The sequence below is a fragment of the Pituophis catenifer genome, unplaced genomic scaffold, assembly GCF_029215685.1.
Source record: "Pituophis catenifer annectens isolate HBS135680 unplaced genomic scaffold, rPitCat1.0.hap2 SCAF_8, whole genome shotgun sequence".
Taxonomy (NCBI): domain Eukaryota; kingdom Metazoa; phylum Chordata; class Lepidosauria; order Squamata; family Colubridae; genus Pituophis; species Pituophis catenifer.
The window spans coordinates 61,051,088-61,068,288 of NW_027256888.1; the positions used below are offsets into that span (position 1 = coordinate 61,051,088).

A 17,201-nucleotide genomic window follows, 5' to 3' on the forward strand; every position below is an offset into this window, starting at 1 on the left:
GTGGCTCCCGGCATCCCGATATAGTCAGTTGACTTCATCACTGACTATTGGGGGCAAGTCGTTGGCCCCCACAGAGTGGGCTCGCAATCTGGGAGTCCTCCTGGATATGCAGCTGTTCTTGGAGGAACATCTGACGGCTGTAACCAGGGGGACCTTTTGTCAGGTTCGCCTGATTCGCCAGTTGCAGCCCTTTCTTGATCGGGATTCCCTGTGCACAGTCACTCACACCCTCGTCACCTCTCGCCTTGACTACTGCAATGCTCTTTACATGGGGCTTCCCTTGAGGAGCACCCGGAGGCTCCAGCTGGTCCAGAACGCAGCAGCACGGGTAGTGACGGGAGCAGCATGGCGCTCCCATGTAACACCGCTCCTGCGCGAGCTGCACTGGCTTCCGGTGGTCTTCCGGGTGCGCTTCAAGGTGCTGGTTATCACCTTCAAAGCGCTCCATGGCATAGGGCCTAGCTATCTTCAAGACCGCCTGCTGCCACCGACGACCTCCCATCGACCCGTGCGCTCCCACAGAGAGGGCCTCCTCAGGGTGCCATCAGCCAAACAGTGTAGGCTGGTGACCCCCAGGGGGAGAGCCTTCTCTGTGGGGGCACCTACCCTCTGGAATCAGCTGCCCCCAGAGATAAGGAGAATCCAAGACCTCAGTGCCTTCCGTCGTGCCCTTAAAACCCATTTTTTCAAGCAAGCCGGGCTGGCTTAAGAAGAAATTTTTAAATGTTTTTAAATGTTTTAAATGTTTTAATTGGTAGTGAGTTTTAATTGGGCCAAATTTATATATCTTTTAATTGTTTTTTAATATCTGTACTGCATGTTTTTTAATTCTGGCTGTACACCGCCCTGAGTCCTCAGGGAGAAGGGCAGTATAGAAATTCAATAAATAAATAAATAAATAAATAAATAAATAAATAAATAAATAAATAAATAAATAAATAAAAAAAAATAAATACATACATACATACATACATACATACATACATACATACATACATACTTCAAATCATGTCCACATTTTTGCCAAAACTCCCTACATGGATGTCAAGCTCAGCTTAAAGAAGATTTGACCCATACTTTTTCAGGGCTACCTAATTTTGCTGCATCAAGGGACAGTACCAGGATGACCTTATCTGAAGCTAAGCAGGGCCAAATATGGTTGTTTTAATACATAGATTACCAACAAATCCCAGGCTAATTTAGGAATTTGAAATTATATTATAGAAAAATGCAATGGCAATTTTTTTTTCTTCCATTCAATCGTGCCCAGTTCTCCGAGATTGCCTGGACAAACTGCCTTGCAGGTTCCTTGGCAAGGTTTTCAGATGCGATTTGCCTCCATCCTAGGAGGCTGAGAGAAATTGACTTGCCTAAGATCATCTAGCTAGATTTGTGCCCAAGGCAGGACTAGAAGTCATGGTCTCCCAGTTTCTAAACACTACACCAGAGGTGGGTTTCAGCAGGTTCTGACCAGTTCTGGAGAACTGATAGCAGAAATTTTCAGTAGGTCGGAGAACCGGTAGTAAAAATTCTGACTGGCCCCGCCCCCATCTATTCACTGCCTACCAAGTCCCAGCTAATCGGGAGCGAATGGTGATTTTGCAGTAACCTTCCCCTGGAGTGGGGTGGGAATGGAGATTTTACAGTATCCTTCCCCTGCCATACCCACCAAGCCATGCCATGCCCACCAAGCCACACCCACAGAAGTGGTAGTAATTTTTTTTGAAAGCCACCACTGCACTACACCAAACTGACTTCTACATTATTACTTCTACTTTATGGCTAAAAATCCCTACTTGAACCTAACTGTGAATTCAGCTTAACTCAGAGGAGGTCTACTCTGTGACCGATTCCAAATGTCAAGATAACCAGAGTAGAGTGTGGTAAGAAACCATCCCCTTCCTCTGCCCCCTTCTGTATAGTCACAGGAAACAAGCTTTTGTTTTCAACCCCATATTAAACCAAAGCCTGTTGTCACCACAATGAAATATGACTTTGACCAGATTTCATTTGTTTGTTTGTTCATTTTAATAAAAATAACCACTGAAGACAAATTGCTACATGCCTCCTCCACCTCCTGAATAAACTACAGCAAAGAGAGATTTCTCCGGGACCAAATAGAAAGCATTACAGAGATGGTTCTTCCCAAGAGCTGTGGGAGGATTTAGAATTCCTGGAGAGCCTGCAAGGCCAAATGCACCACATACCATAAGGAAAAATGCATATGTCTAATACAACCTTTCCTTTATATCTGATTATTCCGTCAATATCTAAACTTAAAGGTAAAGGTTCCCCTCGCACATATGTGCTAGTCGTTCCCAACTCTAGGGTGTGGTGCTCATCTCCGTTTCAAAGCCAAAGAGCCAGCGCTGTCTGAAGATGTCTCCGTGGTCATGTGGCCAGCATGACTAAATGGCAAAGGCATACGGAACACTGTTACCTTCCCACCAAGGGGGTCCCTATTTTTCTACTTGCATTTTTTACGTGCTTTCAAATTGCTAGGTTGGCAGAAGCTGGGACAAGTAACAGGAGCTCACCCCGTTATGCGGCACTAGGGATTTGAACTGCTGAACAGTCGACCTTTTGATCGACAAGCTCAGCATCTTAGCCACTGAGCCACTGCATCCCAACTTATGATATACTAATGACATATGTCCATATAAACAAACCCAGAATTTGTCTAGTTGAAGGACCTGTTTTAGGCATCTCTCATATCTGCCAGGTAATAGCATTTGACTGATCTCAGAAACAGCTGGTTGGGGAATTCTGGGAGTTGAAGTCCTCCAGGCTTAAAGTTACCAAGATTGGAGACCCCTGCTCTAAAAGACCATAAATATACTTTGCTTTTAGGAGAACTTTTAAGACATTATTCTTCGCTGGGCTTTCAATCCTTGATGAGTTTTATTTATATCCATCTTATGGACTTCAGTTGCTTGATATTGTTTTTATTATTATTGGCTTTTTAAAAAATATATTTTAGATTAGTTCTATTGTTATATTTATAACAATAGATTAATTATAATTAATAGCCAGCTGGAGACAAAGCACTGACTGATTTGTGTACTCAGAATCCCAAAGTTATATGGCAGAAATCAATTTATATCCCACTTTAGATTGCTTTGGACAAATTGGGATGTGAAAGTTGTATTTTGTGGAAGTGTCTCATCCATTCTCACTGTAGATGATGGCTAAAAGAGGACACCTTTAAGGAGATGTATCAAATTTAGCAAAACAACAAAAAAACATAAAATCTTGAGTTAGTAACTCATAGAAACTTTGAACAGTAAGACTTATATAAAAGCTGTTAAATGTCTTTTTTTTTTTGGGACAGGTGAGTAATCTTGGAATGGAACGCAAGTACTGAGGTGAGATAAATATTGTAATAATACCTTGGCAGAATGTTTGGGTATTTTACTTCTATTCATGATTTTTTTAAAAAAAGGAATTAGCTTTTAAAGAAATAATTTGGCATGCCATGTGAGACATTAACATGACGGGATCTACAGGTAGGTTTCCTGCATCGAATAATTCCTGTTTATTTGACAGCCCTGTGAAAGTAAGTTGGTTACTCATGCCAGAACAAACATCCAGGAAATTATTTTGTGTCCCAAGGACACAAAACTAATGTTATTGTTAAACATTGGATCAAGCAGAACCTATCAGATATAGCACACATTAAGATAATGAGCTGCAAAGATAAACTCTTAATTTTTAAATACACACCCTTGTGTATAAAAGCTTTAATAAATCTTTTTTACACTTCTTCAAAATGTGTGTTTCTTTATCACCACCATAAATCATGACCAAAAAAATCATATAGAGCCATAAATGCTTGGCCTTCTCAAGACGTTTAGTATAAGGTGGTCACATTAACCTTTAATTACTGTTAATACTACTTTATAATGCCTTGGTAAGGCCACACTTGGAATACTGCATTCAGTTTTGGTCGCCATGATTTAAAAAAGATGTTGAGACTCTAGAAAGAGTGCAGACAAGAGCAACAAAGATGTTTAGGGGACTAGAGGCTAAAATATGAAGAATGGTTGCCGGAACTGGGTATGTCTAGTTTAATGAAAAGAAGGACTAAGGGAGACATGATAGCAGGTTTCCAATATCTCAGGGGCTGCCACAAAGAAGAGAGAGTCAAGCTATTCTCCAAAGCACCTGAGGGTAGGACAAGAAGCAATGGGTGGAAACTAATCAAGGAGAGAAGCAACTTAGAACTAAGGAGAAATTTCCTGACAATTAGAACAACGAATCAGTGGAACAACTTGCCTCCAGAAGTTGTGAATGCTCCAAAACTGGAAGTTTTTAAGAAGATGTTGGATAACCATTTGTCTGTAGTGGTGTAGGGTCTCCTGCCTAAGCAGGGGTTGGACTAGAAGACCTCCAAGGTCCCTTCCAACTCTGTTATTCTAATTAAATAATAGACAGGAACAGCTTCTTGGCATTATTATTTATTTTAAATATATACATAGATATCTCCACTGTTCCTTACATAATTCCAGATAAATTGTAATAGGTAGCAATATAGCTTTAGCCTAAATACAAAACATCAGCAGGATAACCTATCATTCCTGATGCTGTCTGTTGGTCTAGCTAGACCAGTCTCAACTTTTGACAGCTGAGGAGTGTAGACTTCAACTGCCAGAATTCCCCAGCCAGCCAAATGCTGGCTGAGGAATTCTAGAAATTGAAATCCAAACCTCTTCAAGTTTCTAAGATTGAGAAACACCAAAGCTTTATCCTTTGACAGCAGCTCTTCAAATCATATTTCTTGCCTGCAGTGATATTATTGGCAATGCTGAGTTTTTTCTAACCATTTCTTAATCTTAGCCCAGAATTTTTTTTTTGCAGCTGGACACGTCCACCAAAGATGGTAATATGTTCCGTAGCTCTTATTACATTTCCAACATACATTTCCGAGATTTATTTGGAAACATCTTCGCAAGTCTAGCCGGAGGTAGATGCCATCTATAGAACATCCTCAACTGGTTTTCCTTGCATGCCGCGGACATGGTTAATTTTGTATTTATTTGCCACATTGTTTCCCATCTCTCCAATTCTATTGTATGATTAAAAAATTTTGCAGGGTTTTTTTTCCATACTAAGAAGTAAAGTTCTGCCTTAGTTGATAACTTGGACATTACCAACCACACAACTATATATTTTCCAAAAAACACTCTGAAGGCATATATACCTCAGCTACATAGCCATTTATTTCTTTACAGACTACTTCAACCACCAGATTCTACACAGTGTATAACAAAGCCAGAAAAGCAGAAAATAATAGAAACAAATGATAATCCAAAAATGAAATGATCACAATTAATTGATTAGCACCAGTAGCACAGTGGAATAAGAATGTTTTCACCAGCTTGTGGAATTCAAGAAAAAAGCACTACATATACTTCTGGGGAAAGATTTTAGAGAGTATTGGGGCCACCATACACATCAAGTCTGCCATCTGATTTAGGTCTCATGTGCTTCTGTGAGCGAGAGGTCTCTTGGAAGACTCACTTGATGTATTTGGACCAGATGGATGAGATCAATTTGAATAACACAGATGTAATCCATTAATATGCTGCAATAGGTCTTTGTGGGCAATAATTTTGAATTGGACACAGAAGCTTATTAGAAACCAATGCAGGAATGAAATCAATGTTATCTTGCAATGGTGGAGTTGTGCGCCAGCTGTCTGGCTACCACAGCTTCCACATTGCCTTCAAAAGCTGCCTCATGTGCATTACAGTACATTTGTTTGATTGTTCATTTATTAAAAACATTTCCATGCTACCACAGTGAAAATGACTCTTGGTGGCTCACCTAGAAAATACTATTTACTATCAAACATATCCAATATAAAATAAAAGCACAACAACATGGTAACAATACACAGACAGAAGAAGCTAGAAAAGATGGCAACATCAAATCAAATCAAACCAAATCAGATTGTCTAAAATAGGTTGGGATTGGATTAGATTAAATTAAATTAGATTAGATTAACAGAATTGGAAGGGACATTTTGTAGGTCATCTAGTCCAACCCCCACCCAAGCAGGAGACCCTATACCATCCCCAACAAACGGCAGTGCAATCTCCCCTTGAAAGCCTCCAGTGATGACGCTTCCACAACTTCCAAAGGCAAGCTGTTCCATTGGTTGATTGTTCTTATTGTCAGAAGATTTCTCCTTATTTCTAGGTTGAATCTCTCCTTGGTCAGTTTCCATCCATTATTCCTTGTCTGGCCTTCAGGTGCCTTGGAAAATAGTTTGACCCCTTCCTCTCTGGGGTACCCCTCAAATATTGGAACACTGCTATTATGTCTCCCCTGGTCTTTCTCTTCACTAGAATAGCCATGTTCAGTTCCTGTAACTGTTCTTCATATGTTTTAGTCTCCAGTCCCCTAATCATCCTGGTTGCTCTTCTCTGCACTTTTTCTAGAGTCCTAACATCTTTTTTATAGTGTGGTGATCAAAACTGGATGTAGTATTCTAGGTGTGGTCTTACTAAATCTTTATAGAGTGGTATTAGTTTCCAAGAGGTTTTGAATGACCATCAGAGAGGAAGCTAACCTGATCAAGAGGAGGCCATTCCATAGTGTCCATGGCCAACAGAAAACCATTGCCTTCTTGCCTCAGCTCCCTGAATCTTCTGAAAGTGTAGGTTTTGCAGAAGCTTCTTCCTGGTAGATCTAATCAGGCCAAAACTGGTTAGTGAAGACAGTTGTGTAGTATCTGGGAACCAAGTCCTTTAAACTAGGCCCAGAAACTAATTGGTAACCAATGTAGGGTCAATAAAGCTGGTCTTAGATACTCTCAAAATCATGTTTCCAAAGCGGTATGAGCTACTTCATTTTGCACAACTGTAGTTTCTGAACAATATTTAAGGGCATCCCCATGTAAAGTGCCTTAAAGCAGTCTAGGCCGAGGTGAGGGTAATAATGGCATGGGTTTGCATGCCAAGAAAGAGCCTATCATGTAAGGAGCAAGCATATTTTTGGCCCTTTTGAATGTAATTTCATTTCCTCCTCAGCAGCTGTTGCTGATTTTAGGGAAGTTAAAAAAAATAATACAACACAACTGGAAAAGAGCAGAGAAAATGGACTGTAGAGCACGTTTAGGTTAATAATTTAAGAAAAATGTGAGGTTTTCCTGCTTTTTTTTACCATGTTCATATCAATTTTCCTTCTTATCTGTACGCAAGTGACATATGTATGGTGGTTGATCAAAAAATATCCTCTCATTGACCTTCACGGTGTTCTCCAGTTACTAAATATATTGCCTCTACTCCATGCAGGGAAATCTGTAGTTCAAAATTATTATTTTTTCTTAATAATTCACCCTAACAGAACAGTGAAATTCAACTCTTCCTCTGATTCTCTTGTATATTACCTTTTAGCCTCAATTTAATTGTCCAAATTAAATTAAGTCCATAGTCACAAAATCCCACCAATCCTGCAAAGATATCGGTACTTTGCAAACAACTCACAGCCTGCATAATGTTTTAATGCACGATTAATTTAATAGCTCCCCCCTGAAGAAATTAGAAACCAGCACTGCCGTTCAAGCAGCCATAATATCTCAATTATAAACAAGGCAAGCTGATAGAATGGTAGATGGAGGTGGCAGTTTCATTCAGTCATGGTTTAATGGTGCTCATAAATACTGTAATAAAGTCAATGTGTCTGGCTTTTATGTAAATTGCTGCCCAGGTTCTTTTCTGCCTTTAGCTTGAATTACATAACACTTTTTAGAAGTATGCTAGATTATTCTGCAAGAGCACATGGGAAATACCCTGTGGTTAATACTGCCCATGTCCCCCATTAAATATGAAGAATTAAGTGTGTCATCTGTCCAAGGAAATTTCCTGTAGAGATTTGCAAATTGTTTTTCCTGGCTCACAACAATTTCTCAACTGGTCTAGGGCAAGGGTAGAGTAGAGTAGAAAGACTTGAGCTGCCGCTGCAATATATTCATTTTTTGCCATGTATAAAATCTGTGACATTTCTGCTTCTTACTACATTTGTCTCCCTGTCACAATATGATTACACTCCTGTATGTTCCTGCATTGTTATAATGCAAAATTGTAACCTGGTGTCAGAATTTTGGATCTAAAGCAACATGATTCAACATTTGGCTCCACGCAATTCATAAAGTTCACCTATAATAATAATAATTTTTTTAAAAAAAAAAACTGCTTATTTAGCAGTCTGGAAAAAAAAGTCTAATCTTCCTTATTCTTGCAATTAATCTCAGCCTGATTTGGGGTTATTGAAAGGAATGAAGAAGCATCTGCTTGCCTAGAACCTTGCATATTTCTAGAGTTTTGACTGAAAGAACGTGTGTTACAGCAATGACTATTTACTTGTGATTATGGTAAAAAGAACACTTAAGAAACGTAAGCTCTTTAGAAATGTCAACTGAAGCCCGGCACAGCATTCAGCATGCTGAAGCCTATTCAGATCATGATTCTTAAGCTTAAATCTTAAAATATACAGTTGGGAACTATATGCCTGAGGAAATAGCCTCATTAGCAATTTTTAGAAAACCATTGCAGTTAATGTACATCTATTAGAATTAATGTTTCCAGAGTTATTGCTTCACTTAAATTGGGTATCCTTTTATATCAACGGGGCACGTTCACAAACCAATCCAAAACTATGAAAAATAAAACTTTTTTGGTTTTAGAAATTTTATCATAATTTTTTATTTTAAGTTGCTGTAAATGGAGTTTATTTCTTCAAACTTATATATCCTCTGTAGCAGCCTCTCTCTCTCTCTCTCTCTTTCATTTTTTCTTTTCTCCTTCTGAGAGAAAGGAAGAGAGACAAAGAAGGGAGAGACACAATATTCATGAGTGCCCAGCATTTCTTCTATATCCAAAATAACTATCTTGGGACTCCATGAAACCTTTTTCTTTGCCTCTTCCAAAGCCTCTCTATCTCATAGTGACTAAAAGTTGATGGCACTTTCTTCTGCCGTTTTGGGTATAAAATATCATTCTAAAAACAGTTCTAGGGACACGGTGGCTCAGTGGCTAAGACGCTGAGCTTGTCGATCAATAGGTTGGCAGTTCAGTGGTTCGAATCCCTAGTGCCGCATAATGGGGTGAGCTCCCATTACTTGTCCCAGCTTCTGCCAACCTACCAGTTCGAAAGCACGTAAAAAAATGCAAGTAGAAAAATAGGGACCATCTTTCCATTCCGTTCTGTGCATCTTTGGCATTCAGTCATGCTGACCACATGACCACGGAGATGTCTTTGGACAGCGCTGGCTCTTGGGCTTTGAAACGGGGATGAGCACCACTCCCTAGAGTCAGAAACGACTAGCACATATGTGCTAGGGCAATGGTTCTCAACCTGTGGGTCGCGACCCCTTTGGGGGTCGAACGACCCTTTCACAGAGGTCGCCTAAGACCATCGGAAAATACATATTTTCAATGGTTTTAGGAATAATTTTATGGTTGGGGGTCACCACAACATGAAGAACTGTATTAAAGGTCATGGAAGCTTGAGAACCACTGTGCTAGGGGAACCTTTACTTTTAAAAACAGTTTTACTAACCTTTAAAAAGACAAAAGTAATCCATCCTCAGTTCAACTCACTTTCCATCATTCTTCTTCTACTATCATCTTCATTTCAAAGCACAGTAACAAGAACCACATAATCTTCATTATCTTGGGCAAAGATAAAAGGAAAATCAAGCAAATGGGCCTGCAACTCTTACAGTAACTCTTTAAACAATAGTTGAGGAGGAAGAAAATAGTCTATGATAGAAATAAATGAATTTTAATTCAAAAGGTTTAAAAACTGGTTGAGCCATTAAAGAACTAACCTCCCATTACTGCAAGACAAAACTTAATCAAGAAGTACAATTTAAGAAATACTGTTGATTTTATGGTATCTTTCGGTTGTATCCTTCATCCAAAAATACCCAACATATAAAACAAGTGAAACTATGTTATGTTAAAGCCTTATTCCCACCAATAAAGGAAATAAGAACATCAGGACATTGATATTAATGTCAAAGTATTGGATAACCTAAAGAGAAGAAAGGTTGTGTGGCTATGTGCATGGGTGTTGGGTATTCTTTGAACTGATTCCATTTTTTAATACTCATATATAATCCAGATTTAACAGACATACTTAATACCTATCTACACCGTTTGCATATAGTGAGAAATTCTTAGTATACTGTTTTGTATAAAGTTCCTGTGTTAGTTCATGGTTTATGAATGCGTCTTGTGTATCTGAACAACTGAGTAAAACATAATTAGATTAAACAAGGATACCATATCATTTTAATAGGTTGTGGATATCAAAAAATGATTTTGACAATTATGAAGACAGTAATCAAAAGAAGAAAAGATAGATATGGTAAGTTATTATATAGATGCACCTAGGTGCCATTAATTAATCATGGACTTTAGGCATGTTTAAATACTAACATTTCTAAAAAAAAAAAAAGAATATATGCTAATTAAATATAGATGAAAGATTCAGATGTGCATCTTTTAGATATAGCTCGATTTGTTGCTCTGGAGCATTTTCTCACCTTCATAAATGATGATTTAAAAATCCATCTACTGCACGTAACATATCTTTCTAAGACCACATATACAGTGAGAGTCAGGTAGGTCTGTATAAATTATCATAAATATTGTGTAACACAACACCGTGTTCCTTAAACATATATGTATTCTACTTATTTGTATACCTCCACAAATATACCAACAACTTAGGAGTAATAGCTTACATGAAAATCCATTATTGCTGCTTTTATGAATTTGGAGCATAACAAATAATTTTAGAAATTGATGCATTAACCTGTCACAAGAAGTTTCCAGAAAATAATTCTCAACAGAAAATCTTTTGACAACTCAACAGACACTGAACCAAATATATCCATGTGACTTTAGCATCTGCTCTTCACATTGGTTTGATCATTCAAAGGGAAGGGCATTTCTCCAAACATTAAGTCCATTAGTTATCTTCGCATATGGTACTCATGTGATTCACTCAAGATTTACGAGTTCCTATTTTGCTATGATTCTATAAGCAGGACAACCAAATATGGAAGCAATTCATGCCTCTGTGAGTTACATTTTACTTTTTCAGAGGCCAATCTCTTTCAATTCATTGCTATTAGAAGCAGCAACCCATATCTTTATTGGGGAATTGTTTCCATCTAGAAAATAGTTAACAGTCTCTGCCTATTGAAAGAGGAGCCTGATATAGATGAGGTGTATCAGGGCTGAATCATAACACCTTCATCTTGAATTGCCTACATATTACAACACAAACATGACATTCCTAGCTGATCTTATATTTTATTCACTTCAATAGAAACCCATTAAGTGGAATTAAAATTGAGTAGATTCATTGAAAAGTCAAGGAATATATAAAAAAAGTATACATTCTTATTTAATTAAATAATTTCTAAGTCTGCACTACTATTAATCATCTCATCGTTCCTATCACCCATTTCCTTCCACTTATGACTGTATGACTGTAACCTTGTTGCTTGTACCCTTACGATTTATATTGACTGTTTCCTAATATGATATGATTGCTTATTTGTTCCCTATGACTATCATTAAGTGTTGTACCTTATGATTCTTGATGAATGTATCTTTTCTTTTATGTACACTGAGAGCATATGCACCAAGACTAATTCCTTGTGTGTCCAATCACACTTGGCCAATAAAGAATTCTATTCTATTCTATTCTATTCTATTCTATTCTATTCTATTCTATTCTATTCTATTCTATTCTATTCTATTCTATTCTATTCTTAGCTTTAGAAAATATAAACATGCATATAGTTTTCATATAGCATGATCAAGGCATAATTTAAAGAGGGTATTATTTAATACTGCCAGCATAATTCAGGAATAATATAGAAGTATTTGGCCAAATATGAAGCACTTCCTCATTCTATATCCAGATATCAAGTGAAGATTTCTTTCTCCATTGCTCTTGATAAAACCAATTCACTTAAAGAGGATTTTGGGCAGGGCTGTTCTCCTGTATCTTGCATTCCAAATCTATTTATTCTACAAAATGCTTCGTTTACTCCATTACAACTGTTATTACGTCAAAAATGTTAAGTTTTTGTAACATATTCAACGCTTTCAACTCTGTGAAAGAGGACAAAATTCTTACTTTTCCAGAGTCATAGTTGATTATCAGATATGTAAATCCACTGACACTGAGTACCACTAGTTTGATTCAGATTTGCATGTCTATCTTCTCTGCATTGTAGTGTGTAACAATAAATCTGTGGTCTCTGGAGCTTCTATAGAGCTGTACATGTGAAAAGGACTTTAAAAATCAGTTTCAGTTTATAAACATGTAGCTTTTGTTATTGTTTCATTTGATATAGAAATTTAAATTGATTTTTTCTTTTAATGACCCTTTAATCTCTTGCATCTGGTGGAGTATGGGTGACTCAACAGAGCTCAAGCATTTACTGGCCAGATGCCTTTCCTGACACCTACGTGGAGTTCACAGCAGACAATTATTTGTTGCACCCAGAGTGTGATGACCCAGGGCAGGGCACAGAGATAACACAAACAGCTGGCAGCTCCTTTACTGCTCCAAATCTCCCCAAATGCTCCCACATTACGGACAAGTCCTAAAGCAAAGTGAGAACAACACCCACACAAACCTCAAACAGCCTCTGGCTGCAATTAATCCAGCCTAGCGCTGTCTGCACCAAGGCTACACAACAATAAATCCCAAATGTATTTTGGCAAACCAAGAGCCAAGTAAGGAGTTCAGGGAGCAGAAGATCCAGATAATTAGTTCAGAACGCCAATAAGGAATGCAAGGACTCTTGGCAAGTTCAAAAGTTGGCACACAACACTTCAGGAACTCGGTGTTTGTTCCCGATAAATGCCCCTCCCCTTAAGTCTCCTTGTCTCATTTCCCAGGTGTTCCTGGTGAAGCTAGGTGGGGCACTCTCTTCGCATGTTGCCTTCTCTGCCTGCACTGATCCCGCCTTCTCTGCACTCTCCTAGCCCTTGCATCAGGAGGGAGTGGTTCTTGCTCCTCGTCTCTGTCTATCCTCCCTCCCTGCAGGCCTTGCTAATTCCGAACAGCCTTGCCTGGACTGACTCTGCCCTTCCCCAGTTTCCTCCAAGGCCAATGGAGCTGCCCTCTCACTCGCTATCAGTTTTTGTTCCAGCTCATCTTCCTCCACAGATTCAGACTCCGATGGGGGCATGACACACAGAGAGAAATATCTACCACTACCTAAGATCGAACACACAGCCTTCTGATTGTGAAGCAAGAGCTCCACCTCTAGGCTACCATGCCCTCATAAATTAAAATTGATTACAAGTAGTGTTTTACTATATTACTATTACAACTCTAACTCCAAAGGAAATCATTAGTTATATCTGTAGAGGGGTTCATTTATCATTTTTAAAGATTTACGCTTGATGGTCTTGTACTATGACAATATTGAAACATAACAATTTTACTTTTCTTAAAGTTTTAAAACAAAAATTCATTATTTGTCCAACTGAAAAAATACATTTAGGATATCAGTTTTTTCTTATTTAAAATAGCATCCTTTTGATCAGAGAAATGTAACTTGCCATATTGACATTCTACATGCCGTATTGTAGAAAGCCATACAATTAGAAGAAGAAAAATCTTGCCAATAGCTTGAGTAGGTCTAAGACAGGGGTGTCAAACTTGCGACGACAAATTGTCATCACGTGACGTATTGCCACATTTTCCCCCTTCGCTAAACTGGGGTGGGTGTGGCCAGCGCATGATGCACTGTGGGCCGTGAGTTTGATCCCCCTGGTCTAAGATATTTCTGCTAAAAACATTGGCTTGACTAAACAGGCAAATTGCAATTACAACTGGGGGGAAAAAACTGCTCAGCTCTTCCAACGACTGTAATGGAATGTATTAAAGATCATTGATTTACTTTTATAGTAGTTCTTTTCAAAGTAGTATGCCTTAATAAACTCTTTTTCTGTCAGAAATTATCATATCTATAAATGGTTTAGTCTGGATGTTGCGAACTTTTAATAAGTGTAAAATTTTAATGACTTTAACTCTTAAGATACCCTGCAATCTTATCCAAGAATGCCCCTGTGAACTAATTAGACTTTGATCCTTGAATATATTTTAGAAATAAATATATATAATTAATTGGGTGTGAGGGGTGGTTGAACAGCTTTTAGGGGCACCATATTGTTGACCTCTGGTGTATTGTGAGAAATACAGGAAGAAATCACATGTTAGTAAGAAGCAACTTCAGATATGGAATAAGTTGAGAAATAGAGCTAAATTATTTTGGACTTATAAAATGGGATAGGTTGGCCACCTGTTTTGTTTCTATCAAGCCACACTGGGAACAGCTGAAGATCTACTCATTTTGAGGCAACGAAAAAGAGGATTTTCCATGGCAGTCCCCACCACCTGGATAGCTTCTTGGGGAGATTAACATGCCAGCAATGCGATTGCCATCTGGATGCAAGGGGAGACTTTTTAAATTTTCCATTTTTGCAAATAAGAATTAAAAGATCCAAATTCTAAGTCATCGAAAGCTCTCTTTGGCTTTTCTACCTCATTCAACTGCATTTTTGTTGTGCGTTTTTCTCTATGCTATACTGTGCAAGACGGACTTTTAATCAATCTGAAACTGAGCCATATTGCAACCCTCCTGTTATGTTCAGGAAACAATTTTTCTTCCTTATGATGTGGATTAAATCATCTGCCCAGAAATAAAGACAACACCGTCTGAAAAGAGGACACAGTAGATAGAATTTATGCAATAATGTACAGGTAGTCCTCGACTTACGACCACAATTGAGCCCAAAGTTTCTGTTGCTAAGTGAAACTTTTGTTAAGTGAATTTTGCCCCAATTTAGGTCTTTTCTTGACACAATTGTTAAGTGAATCACTCCAGTTATTAAGTTGTTAAGTGAATCTGGCTTCCACATTGACTTTGCTTGTTAGGAGGTCGGAAAAGGTGACACTGCAACTGTCATAAATATGAGTCAGTGGCCAAGTATCCAAATTTTGTTCGGGGTTGCTGCAACACTTGTAAGTATGAAAAATGACCACGAGGCACTTCTTTCAATGCTGTTGTAACTTTGAACGCTCATTAAATGTACTGTTGTTAAGTTGAGGACTACCTATATAATTCTGGTTAATACATGACCAGTCATTCTGCGTTTCTTTGCTTATGAACCACAAAACCTATTTTGTTTCTTACTAGCATATGAATAAGAGAGGAAAAATTGCTATCTGAGAAACTTTCCTTGAATATATTAAAAAAATTAAAATCCATCAAGGCCAAGTTGAGCTGCTGATACCAGTCATGAATGCTTTTCTTTTCAGAACAGGATTGCTGAAGTCTAATTCTCCTGAATCTGGTAATGCTTACATTATATTCATTTTTGCAATCATGTAAAATATTCTACTGTTTGAGTTTAGAAAGGCAAGGAACATTGCCGGGTCTTATATATTTTAAAAAGAACTGGCTATTGGACTACCAGCCTGTTTTGCTGGTTTAACTGTAACGTGCGCAAATGCTATTTCATCTTACAACTAGAGTTTGCAAATATACAACATATATAAATACATTAATAATAATAATACATATTTATACAGAACACAGCACTACCTATATTAAGGATTGCAGTGCTACTCTTTAACTGCCTTTTGCAATAAGATAACGGGATAAATGTTATTTATACACACAGAGACACACAAAACACTCTACTTTAAAAATTGATGCAGTACAATAATAATGAGTGTAACTTCAGTTTGTGACACAAAATGAACCATAATCATCCAATGGAAAACACAAAGAAGACATGGATTCAGATGTTGACTCTTTTTGAGGACGTTTAGGCAGTCTTTTCTTCATAAAGGACATGTATATATCCTCCATTCAGAACCTCCTACAGCACAGGCAATGTTAACCAATGTTAATGGCTTCTTCTGTTTAAGCTTTCTTTGCTAATACAGAAAATCTGAATTATTTATATGGAGATCCACTGTGATTTCACAAAGACAAAGGAGAAGTTATAAATCATCCACATGTCTCAAATAATAGGCATGGACAACGAAAGTCTGTTCTCTTCACCCATCTGTACCACTAATGGTCCTGAGAACATCGGCCTTTTCTCAAACTTATATCATCCAAACCAATTTCCCCAGTTCTTCCTTTTCCTTTTTCGCCTTTAAAAATAACCTGAGAAAGGAAAAAAAATAATAATAAAACAGACATATGAGATTGATTGGGTTCATGTATCATGTTAAGCGGTTGCTTACTTAATAAGTAACAATGGCTTTAGCTATGAACCATGATTTATGAAACACAACAATTATGCTCACACTTATACTAAGCCACACTGAATTTTGGATAAGTGTAATGTGTGAACTTGGCAACTTTCAGTTTACAGACTTTTGTTCCTTTAGTTTGTTATATGATCTAGGATGTTTAGAGAAATATGGAATATAGCAGCCAAATACATTTGCATTTACTTATATATACATTTATTTAGGTTTAGCTCTAAATTAATCACAGATTATGAATGGATTTATAACAATAAGGGAGGTTTCTAAACCTTCTTTATAAAAAGATTAAACTAGGAAAGGTGTCTGGACCAGATGAATGATCAGGTTCTTATTATAAATTATTGGAGGATGAACTTTTACAACCTTTACAAAGCATGATTAATCTTACAGAGAGGAAAGATGCCAGAGAATTGGAAAGAGGCCAATAGAGCATTAACATCCAAAGAGGGACAACATTTGCCTTTAACGAGAAACTATAGGTCGATATCATTATTGAATAACAACTACAAGTTGTGTGCAATTATTTTGGTTGATAAAATAATTTTCAGTGATTCACTGAAATAATTTTCAGTGATTTTCAGTGATTCACTGAAAATAATTTTGCAATAATTTATTCATGGAGATCAACATGGGATTTTACTTGAAAGAGAGTTAAAGGACAATTTTAGAAAACAACCCACCAAATCTTTCCATATGCATGCGTGCACTAATTTTGCTGAGGTTTTCATATGCAAGGTTCCCTTAATTTTTTCCAAATATTGGTCCATTAGTCCCAAAAGAAAAACCTTTGGTCTCAAATGTATATTAATCTTTAAAATATTCTAAATCGGTTTATATACTTGAATCCACAATATTGTAGGTTTTTTTAC

The 17,201-nt window shown here is 37.6% G+C and overlaps 1 protein-coding gene across 3 annotated transcripts in view; it reads right to left on the bottom strand.

Moving 5' to 3' along the window:
• Positions 1-9,829: 9,829 nt before the first annotated feature.
• The window catches only part of NPNT (nephronectin), an 81,502-nt gene continuing 74,130 nt past the window's right edge, over positions 9,830-17,201 (bottom strand). For all 3 annotated transcript variants that reach the window (XM_070948375.1, XM_070948373.1, XM_070948376.1), the window contains one exon: positions 9,830-16,225. In XM_070948375.1, coding sequence (XP_070804476.1) covers positions 16,130-16,225 — 96 coding nt within the window. In that variant the 3' untranslated portion in view covers positions 9,830-16,129. The remainder of the gene's footprint in view (positions 16,226-17,201) is intronic.